General features: G+C 28.5%; 6 protein-coding genes across 12 annotated transcripts in view; 4 read left to right on the forward strand and 2 right to left on the reverse strand.

Moving 5' to 3' along the window:
• Positions 1-733: 733 nt before the first annotated feature.
• LOC124429956 (glycine--tRNA ligase) lies at positions 734-3920 on the forward strand. Of its 2 annotated transcripts, none has more exons than XM_046975874.1 (5): positions 734-967; positions 1058-1351; positions 1481-3164; positions 3276-3463; positions 3575-3920. In XM_046975874.1, exons 2-5 carry the CDS (start codon positions 1109-1111, stop codon positions 3683-3685), a joined length of 2226 nt encoding a protein of 741 aa, XP_046831830.1. In that variant the 5' UTR covers positions 734-967; positions 1058-1108; the 3' UTR covers positions 3686-3920. The 2 variants fall into 2 exon arrangements, with proteins under 2 accessions (XP_046831830.1, XP_046831829.1); XM_046975873.1 differs by having other exon boundaries at positions 734-916.
• On the reverse strand, positions 3696-5746 carry LOC124429958. The gene is made up of 6 exons (XM_046975876.1): positions 5605-5746; positions 5195-5512; positions 4878-5041; positions 4647-4805; positions 4269-4433; positions 3696-4142 (listed from the first exon to the last, which is right to left on the reverse strand). Exons 1-6 carry the CDS (start codon positions 5688-5690, stop codon positions 3988-3990), a joined length of 1047 nt encoding a protein of 348 aa, XP_046831832.1. The 5' UTR covers positions 5691-5746; the 3' UTR covers positions 3696-3987.
• A 215-nt stretch (positions 5747-5961) lies between these two features.
• On the forward strand, positions 5962-8507 carry LOC124429957 (T-complex protein 1 subunit zeta). Its single transcript, XM_046975875.1, has 7 exons — positions 5962-6199; positions 6477-7068; positions 7136-7471; positions 7543-7608; positions 7681-7903; positions 7984-8152; positions 8248-8507. Exons 1-7 carry the CDS (start codon positions 6063-6065, stop codon positions 8318-8320), a joined length of 1596 nt encoding a protein of 531 aa, XP_046831831.1. The 5' UTR covers positions 5962-6062; the 3' UTR covers positions 8321-8507.
• Positions 8294-15881, reverse strand: LOC124429955 (neuroblastoma-amplified sequence-like). Its single transcript, XM_046975872.1, has 18 exons — positions 15652-15881; positions 15345-15573; positions 14856-15274; positions 14404-14787; positions 14101-14311; positions 13779-13999; positions 13359-13685; positions 13084-13289; positions 12705-13001; positions 12292-12628; positions 11817-12223; positions 11446-11745; positions 11065-11353; positions 10677-10985; positions 10168-10579; positions 9230-10092; positions 9031-9159; positions 8294-8959 (listed from the first exon to the last, which is right to left on the reverse strand). Exons 1-18 carry the CDS (start codon positions 15736-15738, stop codon positions 8687-8689), a joined length of 5700 nt encoding a protein of 1899 aa, XP_046831828.1. The 5' UTR covers positions 15739-15881; the 3' UTR covers positions 8294-8686.
• A 127-nt stretch (positions 15882-16008) lies between these two features.
• Positions 16009-17901, forward strand: LOC124429959 (probable GDP-L-fucose synthase). 2 transcript variants are annotated; one of them, XM_046975879.1, is made up of 7 exons: positions 16009-16184; positions 16270-16414; positions 16481-16595; positions 16675-16803; positions 16878-17091; positions 17177-17314; positions 17382-17901. In XM_046975879.1, the coding sequence occupies exons 2-7, from the start codon at positions 16278-16280 to the stop codon at positions 17615-17617; spliced, it is 969 nt and encodes a 322-aa protein (XP_046831835.1). In that variant the 5' UTR covers positions 16009-16184; positions 16270-16277; the 3' UTR covers positions 17618-17901. The 2 variants fall into 2 exon arrangements, with proteins under 2 accessions (XP_046831835.1, XP_046831833.1); XM_046975877.1 differs by having other exon boundaries at positions 16010-16184; positions 16267-16414.
• Positions 17902-18723: 822 nt separating this feature from the next.
• Positions 18724-20838, forward strand: part of LOC124430188 (diacylglycerol lipase-alpha) — a 31215-nt gene continuing 29100 nt past the window's right edge. For 4 of the 5 annotated variants that reach the window (XM_046976416.1, XM_046976415.1, XM_046976411.1 and 1 more), the window contains exon 1: positions 18725-19372. The gene's annotated coding sequence lies outside the window, so the exon portion shown is untranslated. Of the gene's footprint in view, positions 19373-20838 lie in introns of all 5 variants that reach the window. The other variant, XM_046976414.1, reaches the window with a different exon arrangement.

Below are 20838 nucleotides of genomic sequence, written 5' to 3' on the forward strand. Positions count from 1 at the left end.
AACAAAAAAGCCTTTGTATATTCTTATTTTTATGATATTAACCCTTATATTTGAGCAGTAAATCCATTTGAATTGAATTATTGTATAATGTATGCAAATATTTAGAATATAAGTGAATATTACACTTAGGTGTCAGAATTTATATGATTTAAGTAAAGAAAATCATTATACAGTCAATGCGTCTGCAGGCAACTAATGTGCGGTGGACTTGCTCTGAAATACACACCTCTCATCTGTGCATATTATAATATTAAATATATTATACGCAAGCGGGGTTTATTGAAAAGTTATAATAAATATATTGATAGGAAAAATATCACAATTATCTCATAATTTTTTACAAGTTTTTCTTTCTCAATTGTAATTTTTCTATAAACCATGCTATAGTGTATAAAAAAAAAAAAAAAAAAAAATTAAAAAATAAAATTATTCAAGATTATAGAAGGATGTTTCTTTTCTAATATTTTTCTCTTTTTGTTCTAATTGTTTAACAAACGATGGGAAATTGGCTATCTGAATAATGAATGTAGCATGTGTAAATAAATATGTGATGTTTATACTTTTTATAACATTATCTTACGAGACATCTATTTGTATATAATACCGTAAATAATTTCCACATAATATTCATACCGTTACATAATATTTATGTTACTTGAAGAGTATTAAGTTCTTTAAACATAATTACATCTCTTGTGAATCATATTTAAATTTCGCGCCACAATTGCCTCAAAGCGAGCATGAAGACATAGCAAAGTTAAGGCTGTTCATCGTCCCTGCTTTTATAATAGTTTACGTCAACAATGAGAACGGGCGTAATTTTTGGTTGATAATACAAATTTCAATGACGAATTACTCTGCATACTCGTATATGAACAAATTATTCCGTGCAATTATATCTTCATCTAACAATTCGGTCATTGTGATTGACAATTAAATATTTTAATTTATAAACAATCACAGAAAAGTGATATTCATATTATTTTTATAATTTTAACTTGCATCATATTGCAGTGCCGTAATAATTAAAGGTACTTTGTCGTTTGTTGCATTATAGGTTTTAGAACCACATGGTCTTTCAACATATCGATGTGTAATAATAGTACGAATGCGGCTTTTGTCATATAGCTTACAATTCGCAAATAAGATCGTGAAAGGACAGAACTATACACGTGTTTGTTACAACAAATCACCTATTAGAAACTTTACATTTACCAAAAGATTAACCAATTTTGGTAATTGGGGTTCTAATAAAAAACATAGAAAAGTAAAATTACAAATTCCAGCAAATATGACAGATCCAAAAGTCGAAGAAGTTCTAGCACCGCTTCGTGCAAGTGTCAAGGAACAGGTATTCCATATGGATATTTTTTATAATCGTCGTTTTACAACAAAAAATTCAGATTCATGTAATAAAATCAAATGTATCGTTTAAACTGATATTATAATTATAACATATGGTTTTTTTTTTTAATTTTAGGGTGATCTTGTACGTAAATTAAAAGCCGATGGAGCACCAGAATTAGATGTTAAAAAAGCAGTGGCAGAACTCAAACTTCGTAAGAAGTTATTAGAAGATAAAGAAATGTTACTTCTGTCCGATATTATAACGTTTGATAGATCAAGAATGGAGGATTTATTAAAACGTAGATTTTATTTAGATCAGTCTTTTGCAATTTATGGTGGGGTTACTGGACAATTTGATTTTGGTCCCATGGGCTGTGCCATGAAGACAAATTTAATAAATGCATGGAGGAAATTTTTTGTATTAGAAGAACAGATGTTAGAAGTAGATTGTTCTATTTTAACACCTGAACCGGTATTAAAAGCATCGGGACATGTTGAAAGATTTGCAGATCTTATGGTAAAAGATGTAAAAACTGGCGAATGTTTTAGATTAGATCATTTAATTAAAGCTCATTTAGAGAAAGTAGCTAGTGACAAGAAGACCGATGAGAATACACGTGCAGAATGTAGAGATATTATAATTAAATTAGATGGAATGACTAAAGATGAAATGGCTGAAATAATGAATAAATACAATATGAAATCTCCAATTTCTAACAATGACTTAACTGAACCAATTGAATTTAACTTAATGTTTGGGACTCAAATTGGTCCTTCAGGATTAGTAAAAGGTTATTTAAGACCTGAAACTGCTCAAGGGATTTTTGTGAATTTTAAAAGATTATTTGCATTTAATCAAGAAAAATTACCATTTGCTGCTGCACAAATTGGGAATGCTTTTAGAAATGAGATATCGCCAAGATCAGGTCTTATCAGAGTCAGAGAATTTACCATGGCAGAAATTGAACACTTTTGTGACCCTATTGATAAGAGACATCCTAAATTTGAAACTGTTAAAGATATAAGTATGTTATTATATTCAGCATGTAATCAGATGGATGGGAAAAGCGCACAATCTATTACTATAGGAGAAGCAGTGTCTAATGGTCTTGTAGCAAATGAAACATTAGGATATTTTATGGCTAGGATTTACTTGTTTTTATTAAAGGTTGGTATTGATGAAAAAAGATTACGTTTCCGACAACACATGGGCAATGAAATGGCTCATTATGCTTGTGATTGCTGGGACGCAGAATGTCTCACATCTTATGGGTGGATAGAATGTGTAGGTTGTGCAGATCGATCAGCATATGATCTTACACAGCATACTAAAGCTACAGGAGTTAAATTAGTAGCAGAAAAGAAGTTACCATCTCCAAAAACTGTAGATGTTTGTGAAGTGATACCTAATAAAGTTCTTATTGGTAAAACATTTAAAAAAGATAGTAAAACTGTCCAAGATGCATTGGCTAATTTAAAAATAAGTAATATTGAAAGTTTAGAAAAAGATATTAATGATAAAGGTGATAGTGAATTGAAACTTTCTAATGATTCCTCTGTAAAAATTACAAAAGATATGATAAAAGTAAAAAGATATCAAAAGACTGTTCATGTTGAAGAAATTGTGCCTTCAGTAATAGAACCATCTTTTGGTATCGGCCGTATCATGTACGCTCTCTTCGAACATAATTTTAGAGCAAGAGAAGAAGACGAAAAACGAACGTATTTCAGTTTACCACCGATTATTGCACCACTAAAGTGTTCAGTATTACCTTTGAGTGGACATGATGACTTTGTACCATTTGTGAAAGAATTGTGTAAGTATAAAACAGATTTCAAATATTACATATAAATTGTTTTAAATCTATAATAAAACAGATTTCAAATATTACAGAAAATTGTTTTTAAATTTATAATACAAATTTTAGCTCAAAATCTTACTAAAGCTGATGTATCACACAAGGTGGATGATTCTTCTGGCAGTATTGGTCGTAGATACGCTCGCACGGATGAGATTGCAATACCATTTGGTATAACTGTAGATTTTGATACTTTAAAAGAACCGCACAGTGCTACTCTTAGAGAAAGAGATAGTACTGGGCAAGTTAGAATAATGGTATATATGTATATTATTTAAAATATATCTTTAAATTTATATATATATATATATATATATATATATATATATATATATTTTATACTTATAAAATGTTTTTTATGATTTTAGTTGGATGAACTTTCTAATATAATTAGGGATCTTTCAAATGGAAAGATTACTTGGGCAGAAGTCGAAGCAAAATACCCTAAATTTGAACAACAAGAATCTACTACTGAATAAATACAATGAGAACGCTCTAAACAATAATTTATTTGCAAATTATATTTAATTGTTCAAACAATTGTGTTATAAGATCTGAAAAAATCTATGATCTTGTACATATTGAATCTAAACTATGAATATCTGCATTTTCATACAAGTTTTATTTGAAGATATTTAAAGATAGCATTTACTTTTATAATGTTTTCGATAAATCACAATATTAATAATAAATAATTATATCTGCAAATTTATATATATATGTTTGTTTCTTTTTGTATATGTATATATAACCCATATGTAATTTGAGACAAATAATTTAATTAAGAGATGTAAAAATCAATTTTGAAGATAACATTCATTTCAGAAAAATCTTTTTTAAAACATATTAATAAACATTGAACCCCTTTAACGAAATCATTGTTATATACTTCATGGTGTATAACTTTTTGTAAATGTATATTGACATGATTAACATCTGAAAAATATAAAAATGTGATGTCCTACTTATAAAATCTTAGTTCATGAGTGATAAGAAGGCATGTTTAGAGAATGCATAATTTTTTTTGGAAAATAATAAAAATATAATGTTGCAGATACTTACTGCACTTTCGAGCTCGCACCTGACAGCACATAGCACATAAAGTTGCAAGCATTCGAATTTCCCCCCTAAATTCAAAAGTTCGTAATGCTGGTAATCGTAGGAAGAGATTCTTCAATTGGGAATCTAAATTATCCCGTTGATGCCACAATTGTAAGTTCAAAAATACTAAACAATTTTATTAAATATATATGTTATAAAAAAATAATTTGTAAATTCATTATAGTTACATACATTACAATTTGAACAAAATCACAATGTCGGAGCAACATGGCGTGATAAAGTCTTACAAAAGCAAATTTGAATTATTTACGGAGAAAATGAATTTACATGTAAGAAATAACTAAACAATTTTTGCGTAAATAAATTAAAATACATTACCAAGAGTTTTTGAGTACCAAGTGTAGAGAGTTTTGATCGTGCAATCAAGAAACCAAGGTTGTCGAAATCGTAAATCAATGTCACTGGAAAGTGCAAATGTATGCATTGGTGTGTGGCGGGAAAAGAACATTTTGTGTTTATCGTACTCTGGCAAACCAACTGTAAATCATGGTTATGTCTATTGTATTCTAAAACAAAAAGAAAATATGAATTGAAGGATGAATTCGTTACTGAAAACATATTGAACTTTTAAAGCAGGTGCCCAAAGACATGCTTTCATCCAAGCAATATCAGGTATTCTATAGCCACCAACGCCATCATTCGGATCAACTTCATTTGGAATTTCTTCTTCTAAGCACAGCAATTGTAACCATTGCCATTTAGATCCTAAAATCCTATTATCGAGAAAGTGACTAAATAATTTACATTTATTCATTAAAAACTTTATGTAAAATTTGTAAAGTTAATGCTAAAAAAGATTGTTGATTATGATCAATTTAGACAGCTTCTTTATCTTCGTTATTATCAAGAAGATACATTATACACACATTGCTAGATTAACAAGAAGATCTCCTGTAGGTGTTGCTATATATGCATAATTAACAGATAAAGTATTCAATGATTGTAAACAACCAATCAGACGAAACCAATCGCATTTCCTAGGAATCTTGTCTGTATACAGGCCTGATCCCGTGACATTTCGAGTATCGATTAATAAAGGTCCTTCTTTTCTTTTAAAAGCACGCCAACAATACAAATACTTCATAGTTTTACGAGAATTATATAAAGCTGAAATCAATCGTATACCTTCTACTCTTGTCAATGATAAGTTTTCCAGACAAAGAGTTTCTAGTGTATTCTGTTTACTGTACATAAAATTTACACATACAAACAAATACATTATTATGATCAGAATTTTATAAGAATTATATTTGTAATATTTATTACTTATACTTACAGTATAATTTTTTCCAATTTATCAATTAGTTTCTTTCGAGCAACGATGTCTAGAGTATTTAATTTAACTAGCTCTTCACAGATCATCGTGTTCTTCGATTATAGATCGTAATTGCAAGATAAATAAATACAATTCATTCTGTTTTTATAGCTTTCAAGATTTCTTAATAATCGATAAAATTTTATTTTTTCTTTTGAATGCACCGCCATGACATTAATAACGAATAATGGACAAGTTTAGGGAGGTGTGTTCCCATTGGCTGTTCTAAATGACAGCGCCATCTACACGTTTTCTTAGTCATCACAGTGAGTCTCGACTCTATTTCCTAACCTCTTTTATCATAGACTTCAATTAGTTTAACTATCTATATTCACATCGATAATTTTCTCGAAGTGTTAGTAGCAGTTTTTGGTAAGAGAGTGATTTGTTTCTGTGAGCACAAAAGAAATATTTGAAAAATGGCAGCAATTAGCTTATTAAATCCAAAGGCCGAATTCGCCAGAGCAGCTCAAGCACTGGCTGTAAATATATCTGCTGCAAAAGGTATTCAAGAAGTGATGAGGACTAATTTAGGACCCAAAGGAACCATGAAAATGTATGCGTTTATTCTATCACGTGCTTATTTTGTTACTTTATATATATTATTTTTATGATATTTAATTAATTTATATTAAAAAATTAATAGCCAGTTATAATTTTAATAAACTATATAACATAGATTTTAAATGTATAGACATATAGGATTCTTCATTAATTTCCCTTATATGGTCATGAATAGAATCTTCTTAGTCACTATAAGAATATCCTAAGATATAACGATAATTATATATTGTAAGTTTATATTTTAATATGCAAATGTTTGAATCATTTAGGTTGGTTTCTGGAGCTGGAGATATAAAAATAACTAAAGATGGAAATGTATTACTTCATGAAATGCAAATTCAACATCCAACAGCATCTTTAATTGCAAGAGCATCGACTGCTCAAGATGATATAACTGGAGATGGTACAACTAGTACTGTATTAGTTATAGGAGAACTTCTTAAACAAGCAGACCTTTACATCTCAGAAGGCTTACATCCAAGGGTGTTAACAGAAGGCTTTGAATTAGCTCGTGCTAAAACATTAGAGATTTTAGATTCTTTGAAAATCCCAATTACTGTTACCAGAGAAAATCTTTTAGAAATAGCAAGGACATCACTTAGAACAAAGGTCCATCCTACTATAGCAGATAAATTGACAGGAATTTGCGTAGATGCAGTATTAGCTATCAGACAGGAAGGAAAAGAAATTGATTTACATATGGTAGAATTAATGGAAATGCAGCATAGGACTGCTATTGACACTACTTTAGTTCGTGGTATTGTGACAGATCATGGCTGCAGACATCCAGACATGCCTAAAAGAGTAGAAAATGCATATATTCTTACATGTAATGTCAGTTTAGAATATGAAAAAAGTGAAGTAAGTAAACAAAATGGTATACATACAATTTTTTAGATAATAGAATATATAATTATTAACATTATAGGTAAACAGTGGATTCTTCTATAAAACTGCTGAAGAACGAGAAAAATTAGTTGCAGCAGAAAGACACTTCATAGATAATCGTGTTAAAAAAATAATTGAGTTGAAGAAGAAATTGTGTGATGGAACAAATAAATCATTTGTTATAATAAATCAAAAGGGTATTGATCCACCATCTTTAGATATGCTTGCAAAAGAAAATATTATGGCTTTACGTCGTGCAAAACGTAGGAATATGGAACGTTTAGCACTTGCATGTGGTGGAGTAGCTATGAATTCTGTAGATGATTTGCAGGAGGAACAACTTGGCTGGGCTGGCTTAGTTTATGAACACGTTCTGGTAATTTACTAATAAAATTTCTAAATATTTATGAATACTAGAACACGTATCTAAAAATGGATTTATTTCAGGGGGAAACCAAATACACATTTATAGAAGATTGTAAAAATCCAAATTCTGTTACAATTCTTCTGAAGGTAAATTTGTTTGTTTATAAAAAATGTATAACTGTGTGTTATATATAACTGTATAACCTTGTTTTTATATAGGGACCAAATAAATATACATTAGAACAATTGAAGGATGCTGTAAGAGATGGATTAAGGGCTATAAAAAATGCTATTGATGATCAAGCTATTATACCTGGAGCTGGTGCATTTGAAGTAGCTGCTAGTCAAGCACTTCAACAATACAAAGAGAAAGTAAAAGGAAAGCAACGTTTAGGAGTACAGGCATATGCTGAAGCTTTACTCATTATTCCAAAAACTCTTGGTATACTATATGACTCTAAAACTTCAGCCTTTTTATTTATTATATTATATTAAAAAATTAATATATTTTTATATTTTTAGCTATTAACAGTGGTTTCGATTCCCAAGACACAATTGTAAAATTACTGGAAGAAAGTTCTACTTTAGGAGAAGCTGTTGGTTTAGATGTGACTACTGGAGAAGCTCTAAAACCAGTTGATGCTGGAATTTTTGATAATTATGTCGTGAAGAAACAAATAATTAATTCATGGTAATAGGTTAAAATTAATATACTACAAAATGTAGTTAGTTTAAATTAAATCAAAGCGTTTGAATACTTATATAATACATTATTTTTCTTTACAGCACCATTATTGCAAGTAATCTTCTACTTGTTGATGAAATAATGAGAGCTGGATTGTCTTCTTTGAAAGGTTGATAATCTCTACCAGTGACTTCATCAATTGATTTTCGGCATTAATATAATTATTCCATATTTTAGGTTAATTTTGATTCATCATAATGCTTTTTATACAATTTGCAGCAATTAATAATGTATTGTAACATTTAGCTTCTCACGTAAACTAATATATATTCAAGTAGAAAAATACAATTCGTTTTTTCTATGTTGTGCTCTTTTCATATGTTATATAATTACTCGTGTTTGAATATTATAACATGAGTGAAAGAAAATTACATTGTTCTAATAAAAGAAGTCATTTTTATAACATTTATATATATATATATATATATTTTTTTTTTTATGTACAATTAATATTTCAGTATATGCCATTATAAATGAAAGTTATTTTTTCATTAACATCTGAAAACAAGTTCCGAAAGTACTTAAAGATGTAGGTATATTTTTTGTCATACTTATTATACTTAAAGCATGCATCACGTGCTTTTGTTCCATTAATTTTTCTACAAGTATTGCTGTATTTTCTTCAATATTTGGAAAAGATTGTTTTATAAAAATATGTTTAATTATTTGCTTGTATACCTCATGATCTGGCTCAAAATAACAAGTCAAATTTTTTAAAAAGATTTCTTTTAGTGTTATTAATGAAAGCTTCATCTAAAAAAAGAAATTCAGTTCAAGTTACATAGATTATAAATGTAATTTTTTAATTGGTAATTAGAACAAACCTTTTCCTCTTTTTGAAGTATATCTATTGCTTCTTTATGAAGTATTGGATCATCTGTGCAAAGACGTATATGAAGATTGTGATCTAGAGGAATGTTATCAAGTTCCTGTTTTAGAAATTCCCTGAGTATCTAAAGAAAAATATTAATTATGCAAAAAGTAATATAATTGAAACAATATATTGAATCAAATTAAACTCACATCCGTTCCAGATATCATTTTAATGAGATCTTTATACTCTTGTAATACTCGATCTTCATATTGGGCAGTATCTTTGTCTATGATACACGTACGAACTATTTTAATCATTTGTAATATTGGATGTAGATTAACTGTAGTAAATTCAGACTTATTAAAAGCTGGCCACGTCGACAAGATATTCTTAACTTGTTCGTAATCTTGTATATTTTTTATTTCTGTGTACATTTTCATGAAAATTTTAAAACGATCTTCTTCTGTATAAATTTTATCTTCAACTATAACTTCTTTTTGTGTGATATTATTTACAGTTTCATCTAGATCAGCATCAGAAAAATTGCTCCACTCATCTGTCCATTCATCATCTTTATAATTAAATAATGTAGATGATAGTTCATCTTTCATTGAATCTGAACTTAGTGTTGTTACTCCATTATTATATTCTATATCTGTTTGTTTGTTTATACTTGTGCTATGTTCAGGAACATTATACTTTTCGTCATTCACATCTTCATCAGAATTTGTTGACAGCATATTTGTGAGTTTTTCATCATTCATTAAATAAGATTTACAGTGCAATAATGCCTTTTGTATGTCACATTCATCACAATTTGTTGCAAGCATTAGTGCCTTGCTTATTAAACATAATGGATCATACATGTATAATCTTTCAGTATTATTACATAATTGTTTATGAAGTTCTAAAGAATAGTAATATATAACTGTTTCTATGCACAATTCATTTCTTGGCAAATTCATGAAAATAGATAAAATATCTGACATATAAGTTTTATTTAGACTCAGCAAGTATGCCATACTTAACAACCAATCTTCATGGATAGTATGTTTAGCACATTCTAAAAGCACTAATAAAATAAAAAAAAAGGAACATTAGACATAATAAAATTCATTTTTTTTTTATACTATTGTATAGTACTTACAATGATTAATATCATTTACTTCATGTCCGTAACAAGAAGCTTCAGTTAATAAACTTATTCTTAATAATGCTCTACATAATTTTAATTTAGTATTTTGCACTTCTAATATAGAATAATTTACGTATTTTGTATCAAGATTACTGATTCTTTCATTTTTATGTAGAGTTTCATAAAAACAAGAAAAACTTTGAATATTTGTATTTCCATTCTCATTAGTTTCATTTTCATTTTGTATTTCTTTTTGTAATGAATTACTGAAACTAAATTTTAATCTTGACTTCCAAAAATCTGTATTCCCTATATTCTTGATTAATCCATATGTTGAATTTTTCATAATGTTAGCAGAAGTTTTTACAATTTCTGTTGATGTTTCAAACACCTTAGGAATAAATTCTTTTCTTTCTACTTGAGGCTAAAATACAATAAAATAATAGTTTTTATATTATAATTTTTTTTTTTAACTATGAATTGTATATTTTTTATAAATTTTGTTTATTCATTCAACTTACTGTAGTCATAGCATCTATAAATTCATCTTCACTTTCAATCTCATCAAGATCTTCAGATATATCATTAGGCATCCACAACTGCAAATTTTCATGTAATATTTGCACTTCAATTAAATGCACGCATTCCAAAGCTTTGATTAATATATCATTAGGTCCATTATTTATAGCAAACCATAAACATCTCTTACGAGTTTGTAAATTTCGAAAATTTTCAGAACATCCTAATTCAAATACCACTGTCCATATAGGAACATAATTAATTTGCATTAGTTGTTGGCAAGTAATCGCACAAGTATTATAGTCGTGAACCTTTAAATAAAATTTGTTTGCAACACATATATTATAGATAGTGTAGAAAATCTCTTAATTAAGTAATAATGAAATTGACCTGTAATGCTTTTTTAGCCACGAGTTCTAAAACTTTTCCTTCGCGCAGCCTAATACTATTTTTTTCAATATGTAGATAATTCGCTAACATTAATAATCGTTGACGACTTTTATAAGCATCTTCACGTTTATTTAAACAATCCTCTATTAATTTTAATTTATCGTGCGTAGATCTTACTTGAAGTGGTAGTATATCTATATTAAATTCGTTCAAAATTTGAAGTGAATTAATCAGATCATATTCTTCTCTGATAATATAATTATCATCAAGAATCAAATGCAAGCAAGTCCTGAAATCATTAATGTATTTATTTAAATAATATATAAATACCATTCCTATAATAAATTATTTTTTGTTATTATAGTAAAAATAAACATTTACTTAGCTAATTCCATATTTGGATCAGTAAGACTTTTGGAACTGTTGAAATATTCTTTACTAGCTTCTATTATAAGATTGACAGCTTTATTATATGAAACTTTCAGTAAGGATTCCTCTTTTTTTCTTGTTTCTATCAGTGTAACACAAGTTTGAATATTAGATTTATCTCCTGACATTAATCTAGCAGATACACAAATTTCAAAACATATTTCAATATCAATACATGTAAATAACATGCCACGAATTTCTAACATTTGATTCAATAATTGAGCCCATTGTTTTTCATCTGGATGTGGTGTTCTGTAAAATTATAATAACAAATCATTTTTATTACATCTTAAAATTAATTATAGAGAATATAATATACTTACAATTTGTTTAAACTTCTTGCCATTTGAGTTAATAGTAATTTCACAGCATCAGGATTGTTTTTATTATTATGCAAATAATTTATTGTTGTTCTAACTTCATATTTATTTAAAATTTTCATGCTTTCGAGTTCTCTGTCAAGTTCTTCAAACGAACTATTATATTTTCCTTTACGATATTGATCTTTTGATATAGTATCTAAGATATATTTTGCTTTTTGATACATATTTAAATCATTGCATGCATATATGCAGTCTAAGGCTATGGTTACAACATCTTTCATTATTAACGTTATATCCGTTTCACCGAATTGTTTTAAGTATTCAAAAAATTTAACAGGTAATCTAAGATCATCTTTACTTATACAGACCAAGTAATTATGTAGTAGATTTTTTTCAGAATCTTTCTCCTTGAAATTTATAAAAAGTAATTAGAACGATAGAAAAAATATAATTTTAGAATAATTTTATTACATACAGAATACTTATTCCTTCTCTTTATAAATGGTAATATAAGATTTTGTACATTATCGACAAAATTACTTTCTTCTGATCCTGTCATTAGTAATTTAATCTTTTCTAGATTATTTAATTTCTCTAATTTATCCAATGACATATCATCCAGATAAACTTTATAAACTAGATCATCCAATGTTTCCAAATCTATTAACAAATCTTCTAAATTATTAATATTATGATATTTTCCTATCCTGATTAATTCTAATGCATTGTCTACCATAAAACTAGTTTTCTCAATTTCATATGCTCTACATCTATACCATTTTTGCAACAAGTTTGGTGTAAGTTGTGCATTTCTAAAACCATAAATATTATTTGTTATTTGTATATGTTTAATATATTTATATAAGTAAATAATCGATTAAATCATACTTATATATGTCTAATGATGGATCTGTTTCATAAAGTAATTGAGATTGATCATCCTCTACAAAGTTAATTATTTCATTAAAAATATTTCTCTCAGACCAATCCTTTCGACGTAATTCATATTGATCTGGTAAAAACAGTTGCCCTTCTAAATCACAATGTGGTAGCAGCTTTTGATAATTTGAAGGATTTAAAGTTTCTGGGAAAAAACTTATAATAGCTAGCCAATGTGGTAACAATATGTTACCATAATAAGCAAACATAATTTCTACTGCTCTACAGTCACTGTCCTTTGCAAATCTGTATTTAATGAAATAAATATGTTAATCAATTTACTTGGGTTTTCATATAGAATAAATAGTAATAAATGTAAAAAGTATACCTAATAGCGTTTTCAATGATAGAAAGCTGTCTGAATTCCTCATAAAAATTTTTGTTATATGGAAGTGAAGGTCCAAGAATAATTTCATAAGTAAGTAATTTATCTAAATGATTCAAAAGTGATCTTCTATATTTAATTAAGTCCTTTTGTGCTTCTGATAAGTTATTGACATCAATAGACTCAATGATTTTGTTTATTCTTTGAATCTGCAAATTTTTATAATATTCATAAACATTTATTCTGTTTTATATTTCTGCGTTTTGTATAAAATGTACCTGCTTTAAATTACTTTCTTGATCTAATTCGACTGCATCATCAAAGGTATCAGATAATACAAATTTTCCATCATCATATACACCAATGGCGAATAATGTTTCTAAATTAGCACCTTTTAATCCAAAATTTAATAATTCTCTTGCAGCTTCAATGGTATCTGGTACACGAGTAACACATTCATTTAAGACCCAAGATCTTTTTGTAACTTTACTTAAATGTTCATGAATAGCATTTAATGATAACTTAGATTTTCGCCACTGCGTTTGATATACAAGATCTGTATCTAAATTATATGTATTAGCCAGTACTAAAGCCTCTTCATATTCCTAGAATATAAATAACTGTACATAACGTATTATATATACATATATATATATATATATTTATATATATAATTGTTATTATTATTATATAAATACCTCAATATCTATTTTTCTAGTATATAATTCTTCAGGAGTAGTACTTTTAAGTCCTAAAATTCTATAAGTTCTATATAAAACTTTTGAACGTTTTCTTTTTGGTTGAAATCTTTCCATATCAGTAATTGAATATAAAGTACTTTGTACTAATTCTGTAGTGTAATTTAAAATAGTAATAGGTTCTAATTCATCACTTTCTTTTTCACTTTCTGATGATGCTTCTAAAGAAATAATATGAATAATTTTACTTTGAATAATTTTACTTTGAAAATTAATTATATAAAAATAAATGTAATATAAATAAGAAATATTAATGACGGACCTAATAGTTGACCTTCAGTATTAGATTCCCTGTTTCGTTTTTTACTTGTTATATAAGATTCACAATCTAAACATAAAAATCCCCGACCTGGACCTAACTCACAAATTTGTGGTTGACCAGCTAAAAATTCTGGGCTTGTTCCCAATAAATTATTTAGATTTTTAGTTGAACATACTGAAATGGATCCTGTATATCTTGCTATGATAATAGCCTTTAAATTAAAAAAGATATACTTTATAAAATCATTTTATAAGATAATCCATATATGTAATTGCATATTTAATGAAAAGTATTAAATATTACCTGATTAGACCACCATCCTATATCTACAGGATGAAATTCTGTGAAACCAGATGGAAATTTTTTGAGCTTTATAAGCCCTAATGGATTAGATATATTGAAGCCTGGTTGTTCTTGCAATTTCCATTTATTTTGTAATATTAAATTTGGTAATGTCCAAAGTGATACAGATCCATCTGTATGTAAGCATATTAATGATTTATTGTTTGGTGATATTCGTATATTAAATATTATTGATTCAACTCGAAAATATAAAGTAGGTATAATATTCCACAGAGAAAATCTTGATTTAGTTTCAGTATTTTCATTAAAAATAAATGATAGTTGACAATATGGATAATCATTCAACAATCTCCATGAAGTTAATCCAGTCTCTGATGCTGTAGACTAAGATAAAATAGATCAAATTTAATAAACATTTCATACATGAATAATTTTTCATAGTTTGAACTTACTGTTAGCTTTTTTGTAATTGCATTACCAGCAACATAAAATAAGGAATGTTTTTCATCATATGCAACTGCATTGACTCCATTTTTATAAAAGTTACAAAAAGAAAATTCATAATTAAAACTAAAACCATTGGATAAAGATACATGATAGGATTTTAAAAGGCCACTGTATGTAATTAATATAAATTCGTAAGACCACTTTTCATTCTTTGTTCTTGGATCAAGAAATATTATAGATGCTATTGCATCCCCAGCTTCCAATATATCTGGGTTTGGTGATATTGTTTTTGGATTTATGTTAAAGATATTATTTCCTAATGAATTATAAAATGATACATATCCATTACTAGATGCTAAAACTAAAATTGTTCCATCTGGACTCCATGAAAGTTTTCGCCATTGTGGGAAAGCATCTTTTGGAACTAAAAAATGAAATATTATTAAATTCTATATAAATTTCATTAATACTTCATATTACATAAATAAATATACCAGAAGCTTTGCCAATAATTGATTCATCTTTCGCTTTCCGTATTTCTATGATATTTTCTTGTAATACAGCCAACAAACGACCACAGTCTCCTACTGCAATTTTCCATGGTAATGTGAGACTTATTTGCTGTGATATACTTTCCGGTAAAGAATATCTATTATTAAGATATCTCAATGCATTCTTTATAGTACCAGTAGTTGGCAAAATAACAGTATCATTTTTGCATTTCTAAAAGAAATATAGAGATAGGCGTATTAGTAAAATATAATAAATAAAATATTAAGAATACATTAAATTCTTACTTACTATTAATTCTGGCTCCTGTTTTCGAATAAAGTATTCTAATAGTTCATAAAGAATTGGTTCACTTGACAAATCATTTGTGTCCTCCATTTTATAAGCAAGAAAATAATCAAACACATTCTGTCAATTCCTCATAAACAAGGAATTGATCATTTGGAATTTTTATTGCAAGTTAAACGTAGACAATGATGTACCAACTCAACTGATACGTGAGTCTTGAGTTAGTCTCGGAATTGTAGATGGTAGCACACTATTTAAGGAACTAGAGTGTTGCGTCTATATTATAAATGCCGGTATTAAACGCCATCTGTTTTTTCACATTTAATTGTTTAATTTGTGCTGTTAAGTTGGACATGCATCTTTTTGATATACATGCAATATAATCCTTTAACACGTGTAATTAACAGAATTAAAAGATACAATAATCCTAATACAATATTGTACGTTCACAAATTTTTTTTAGTCGACAAATCGATGATAACATTTACAGTAATTTATAATTACGCTGGATAGAGCATTTGAAAGACAAATCTAATGTAAGATAAGTAGTGGATAATGTAAAAGAAATAATGTTAATAATTTATTTTTTTGTTTGCTTTATAATTTTCGTCTTTTTAGTAGTTATAAATATGTCTGATCAACCAAAAGTCATACTTGTAACTGGGGGGAGTGGATTAGTTGGTACAGCAATTAAAAAAATTATTGAAGAAAATAAAAGATCGACTGAAAAATGGATATTCGTTGGTTCAAAAGATGCAAATTTGTGGTATGTAACAATATTGTATTGTTATTAAAAATTCGAATATATTTATAACAAGTATAATTGTTGCAGCGATAAAGTTAGTACTGCAAAATTGTTTGATAAGCATAAACCTACACATGTGTTACATTTAGCTGCCATGGTTGGTGGTCTTTTCCATAACATGGCTCACAATTTAGACTTTCTGGTAATTGATATTATATTTTCAATGTTATGTTATAATTGTTCAAGTATTGAAGATTAAATTATATTGTAATCATTTATAGAGAAATAACATTCATATGAATGATAATATTCTACAAACTGCTCATGAGACTGGTGTTAATAAAGTTGTTTCGTGTCTTTCTACTTGCATATTTCCAGATAAGACCACATACCCTATTGATGAAACTATGGTAATTTGTATGTAATATAGCTTATTGTATCCGTGTATCTCATTCAATATTCTTATATAATAATAACATTTCAGATTCACAATGGCCCCCCACATCCATCAAATTATGGTTATAGTTATGCCAAAAGATTAATAGATATCGCAAATAAAGGGTACAATGAACAGTATGGTAGATTATATACAAGTGTTATACCCTGCAATGTATTTGGACCAAATGATAATTTTCATCCAAGTGCTAGTCATGTTATACCAGGACTAATAAGAAGATTATATGATTTAATAGAAGATGGTAGAAAAATGATTAGTTTAAACATTCTTTTCAAAATGAACTTTATATAGATTTTTTGCTAATATTATATACATATGTTTAACAGGAAATACAGAAGATAAAGTTTTCACAGTATTAGGCTCTGGCAAACCTTTGAGACAATTTATTTATAGTTTGGATTTGGCAAAATTAATAATTTGGGTTCTCAGAGAATATAATTCTGTAGAGCCAATTATTTTATCAGGTAAATGCAGTTATTTATATATCATATTACATATTATTTTATAGTTAATAAAAATGAATGTTTTCAGTTGATGAATCTCAAGAGAGAACGATAACTGAAGTTGTCAATGCAATAGTAAAAGCTTTCAATTATAAAGGTTCAATTCGTAACGATGTTAGTGTTGCAGATGGGCAATATAAAAAGACAGCAAGTAATGCCAAATTACGAAGTTATTTTCCAGATCTTCAATTCACTCCATTTGATCAAGCAATTAAAGAGACGGTCGATTGGTATATAAAAAACCATGATCAAGCTAGGAATTAAATAAACACGTATAAGGCTCGGTAACATAAGATATATAAATAATTATGTACAAATTATAAATAAATAATGTACATATTTATATGTAATTTGAACATTTTAAGGTAATAGATTTCAAATTTGCAGATAATTACCTATTAATACAAAATATGTTAAGATATAACGAATAAATAAAAGTAAATAAAAAATATTTTTCTATTTAGTTTAAAATAATGTAATTGAAAGTATGTGTATCTTAAAATATCTTAAAGTATTACAAAACAATAAATAATTATTCTATAAGTTCATGTAGATTTTTTCATTTTATTAATTTATAATGTTTAGCTCTACTTTCATAATAATACCGTTGGTTCTATAGCTTGCCAGTAAAGAACCCTTCTTGACCGATTTTTGTAGTTACTCGTTAAAGAAAAAGGATAAACGATCATACGCGTGGCAAGACATTAGGGACCGTAATTTACAACGCGTTTGTATGAGCGTTCTCTCAAGTGGCTGAGAAAGAAAGATTATTATGAAGATAAAGCTAGGATGTCAAAGACTACTCTTTTCCTTTATATTTCTATTGTTTCATTGTTATTTATAGAAGTAAATAATAGTTCTTTTCCCCAGGGAACCTACATAGGTGGTACGGGCTTAACGAACTCGGGAATCCGAGCTATAGGAGGCAAATTTTAAGTTATTTGCCATTTTTCCAATAGTAATATTTACAAAAGAATTACATATTAGTATCAAATCTGTACAATTAAATGTAACTCGTTTGCACTTTATTAATAGACTTTATTTATTTGCTACATTACACATCATCATTTCATTGTTAGATCGCTTACAAGGGAGCATCAATATTTTCACGGAAAGTCGAATCACAAAGGAGACAATAATATATTTTGAAGGTTTTCTCTAGTAAATAGACCTAATCGCAACAACATTAAATTCCAAAAAAATATCCAATTGAAACCTGAAAGAGAGACTTGTTTGTATGTCCAAGAATTTCTTTAGAAAAACATTGAAAGAGAATGTATTACAAATGAGCGCCGTTGGGGGTGGCTCATTCCCCACTACCTTACCACCACTCGTCTCTTCCCGAGTGGCATCGGGTACGTTCGTCGCATCGAAGATTGCCGGCAGTTCGTCAGTCGCGCTTTAGCAGCCTTGCGCGATGTATCATGGAATTAATAGGGGTAGGAAAGTTAATGTTGGTGGTAATGTGCTCGATGTGACAAAGGCGACGTGTTTTAAGGTATGATAAGGCACGTGGTAATGCATCGTTTAACGTTGTCTTAAAAAAGGCAGGAAAGAAAAAAGAAAATAAAGGAATTCTCGTCGTAATCACTTTGCAACGTTTATTTGTCCTTCGTTCTTTGTCAGTGTGGTGTTTTCTGTGTGTTATATTTCGAAGAAACGAGATGTCTCGGACGCGTGGAAAAATTGAAAGAGGTTTACGGCCAAGGTAGCGCCGGCCTCGCGCGATCGGCCAGCCGAAGGGAACAATTTCTTCGATGGTTCGTCGACGATCTTCGAATGAAGATGATTATTCGAGGAAAGATATTAGAAAATACGACGACGCGAATACCACCGGCGTGCCTTCTTCCCTTCTTCGATTACTTCGTGCTGAAACGTCAATGATATTCGTCTGGCGAATTCTACCCCCTTCGTGATACAAGAGTAACGTGATTTACGCATTAAGAAGAAAACAAAAGGAGACTAACTTAAAACCTATAAAAGAAGAGAATAATCTTACTGTCTACTTTCTTATCGAGTGTAAGTTGAACGATTTTGAAACGGAATGCTAATTTAATTAGATGTCTATCGATCGTCCGTGCGTGCGTGCCTGCGAAATGGCGGTGGAAAGGATCGGATATGAAAGAACGTGTATATGTATTCATAGACCGTTTCATTGTGTCCTTTTCTTTATTTACAATCCTTCTTCCATTCTCTTGTTTTCACACGAACCAATTTACATGTTCGTAGATTTATAATCTCACATATAGTCGCGTGCCGACGCACGGCCGCATGGCTTTTCAAGTATCTCTTTTCATCTTTATGTTTATATGTTTATGAATTCCGAACAATTGTGATCTTTCTTTTAGACTATTTTTTTTCTTTTTTAAACATTTCTTTTGGATTTTCATCGAAATCAGATCGAGGAAACATAATATGATGTCATTTAATTTTTGGAATGATCTCTAATTTGTGAAAACTGAAAGAGAGGAAGAGAGGGGATGATGAACGAGATCGAGAATATATTTCGGACGTATTTTGGCATCTTGACTATCGTATAAGATTTCAACATTTTCTCGATCTTTTAACATTGAAAGATGCTCGATACATTGGTTTGTAAAAGCTTCTAAAATATAGCATGAAGGAAATTACGTAATAACTTCTATCTATATTTATAACTTTATTAAGTGTATGTTTGTACGACCAAATGATTATTTCCCACTCGAAATGTCTTTGATATAGTCACCTTTCTACAAAGAAATGTTTTCGTTTGTTTAATTCTCTCTCTCTCTCTCTCTCTCTCTTTTCTCATATCTATTCGTTTGCAACAAGTGCGCGTTCTATTTTCATTTTTCCCGATGTTCTGCTTTGCGTTATTCGATTAATTATTAAGTACTAACTGTTTACGTTTGTAATGTTTTACAAGCAAAATAAATTTTGCTATAGTAAATGTATTTTGCTCTTCGATATATACATATATATATATACATATATATATATATATATATGTCCAACGAGATTGTTAATGAGATATTCGATAAGATATCACTTAAAACATAGAACGAGTTTTGGCGCTTTTTGAACTAATTAAATTAAATGTTCCATACCGGCAAGAAATCCTTTTAAAATCTCTTCTCAAAGTTAGCATGCTCTATCTCTATTGGAACGATCTTTAAACTTCTTCGAGTGAGATGCAACATCAATTTCGAAAAGTTTTCTTTTCCTGAAAAATCTCTAAGAAAGTCTTTTTCTCGAAAGTTATTAAAGATAAGAAACTTCTATATCTCTCTTTTTCGAACGAATAAAAGAAAAGAACGAAATAAAAAAGATTCTACGGTTCTATTATTGAACGCTTTCTATAATAATTCTCTTTGTATTCACAAAGGGTCGTTGTTCGAGTTACTGATAGGCCACGTTTCTCAACTCCCTAGAAATTTCTCAACTTTTTCACACTTTTTAAACTTCAACAATCTATTGATTTATCTTAAGTAACATACATATTATCA

Source organism: Vespa crabro, chromosome 17 (genome assembly GCF_910589235.1).
Source record: "Vespa crabro chromosome 17, iyVesCrab1.2, whole genome shotgun sequence".
In the NCBI taxonomy this organism is placed as follows: domain Eukaryota; kingdom Metazoa; phylum Arthropoda; class Insecta; order Hymenoptera; family Vespidae; genus Vespa; species Vespa crabro.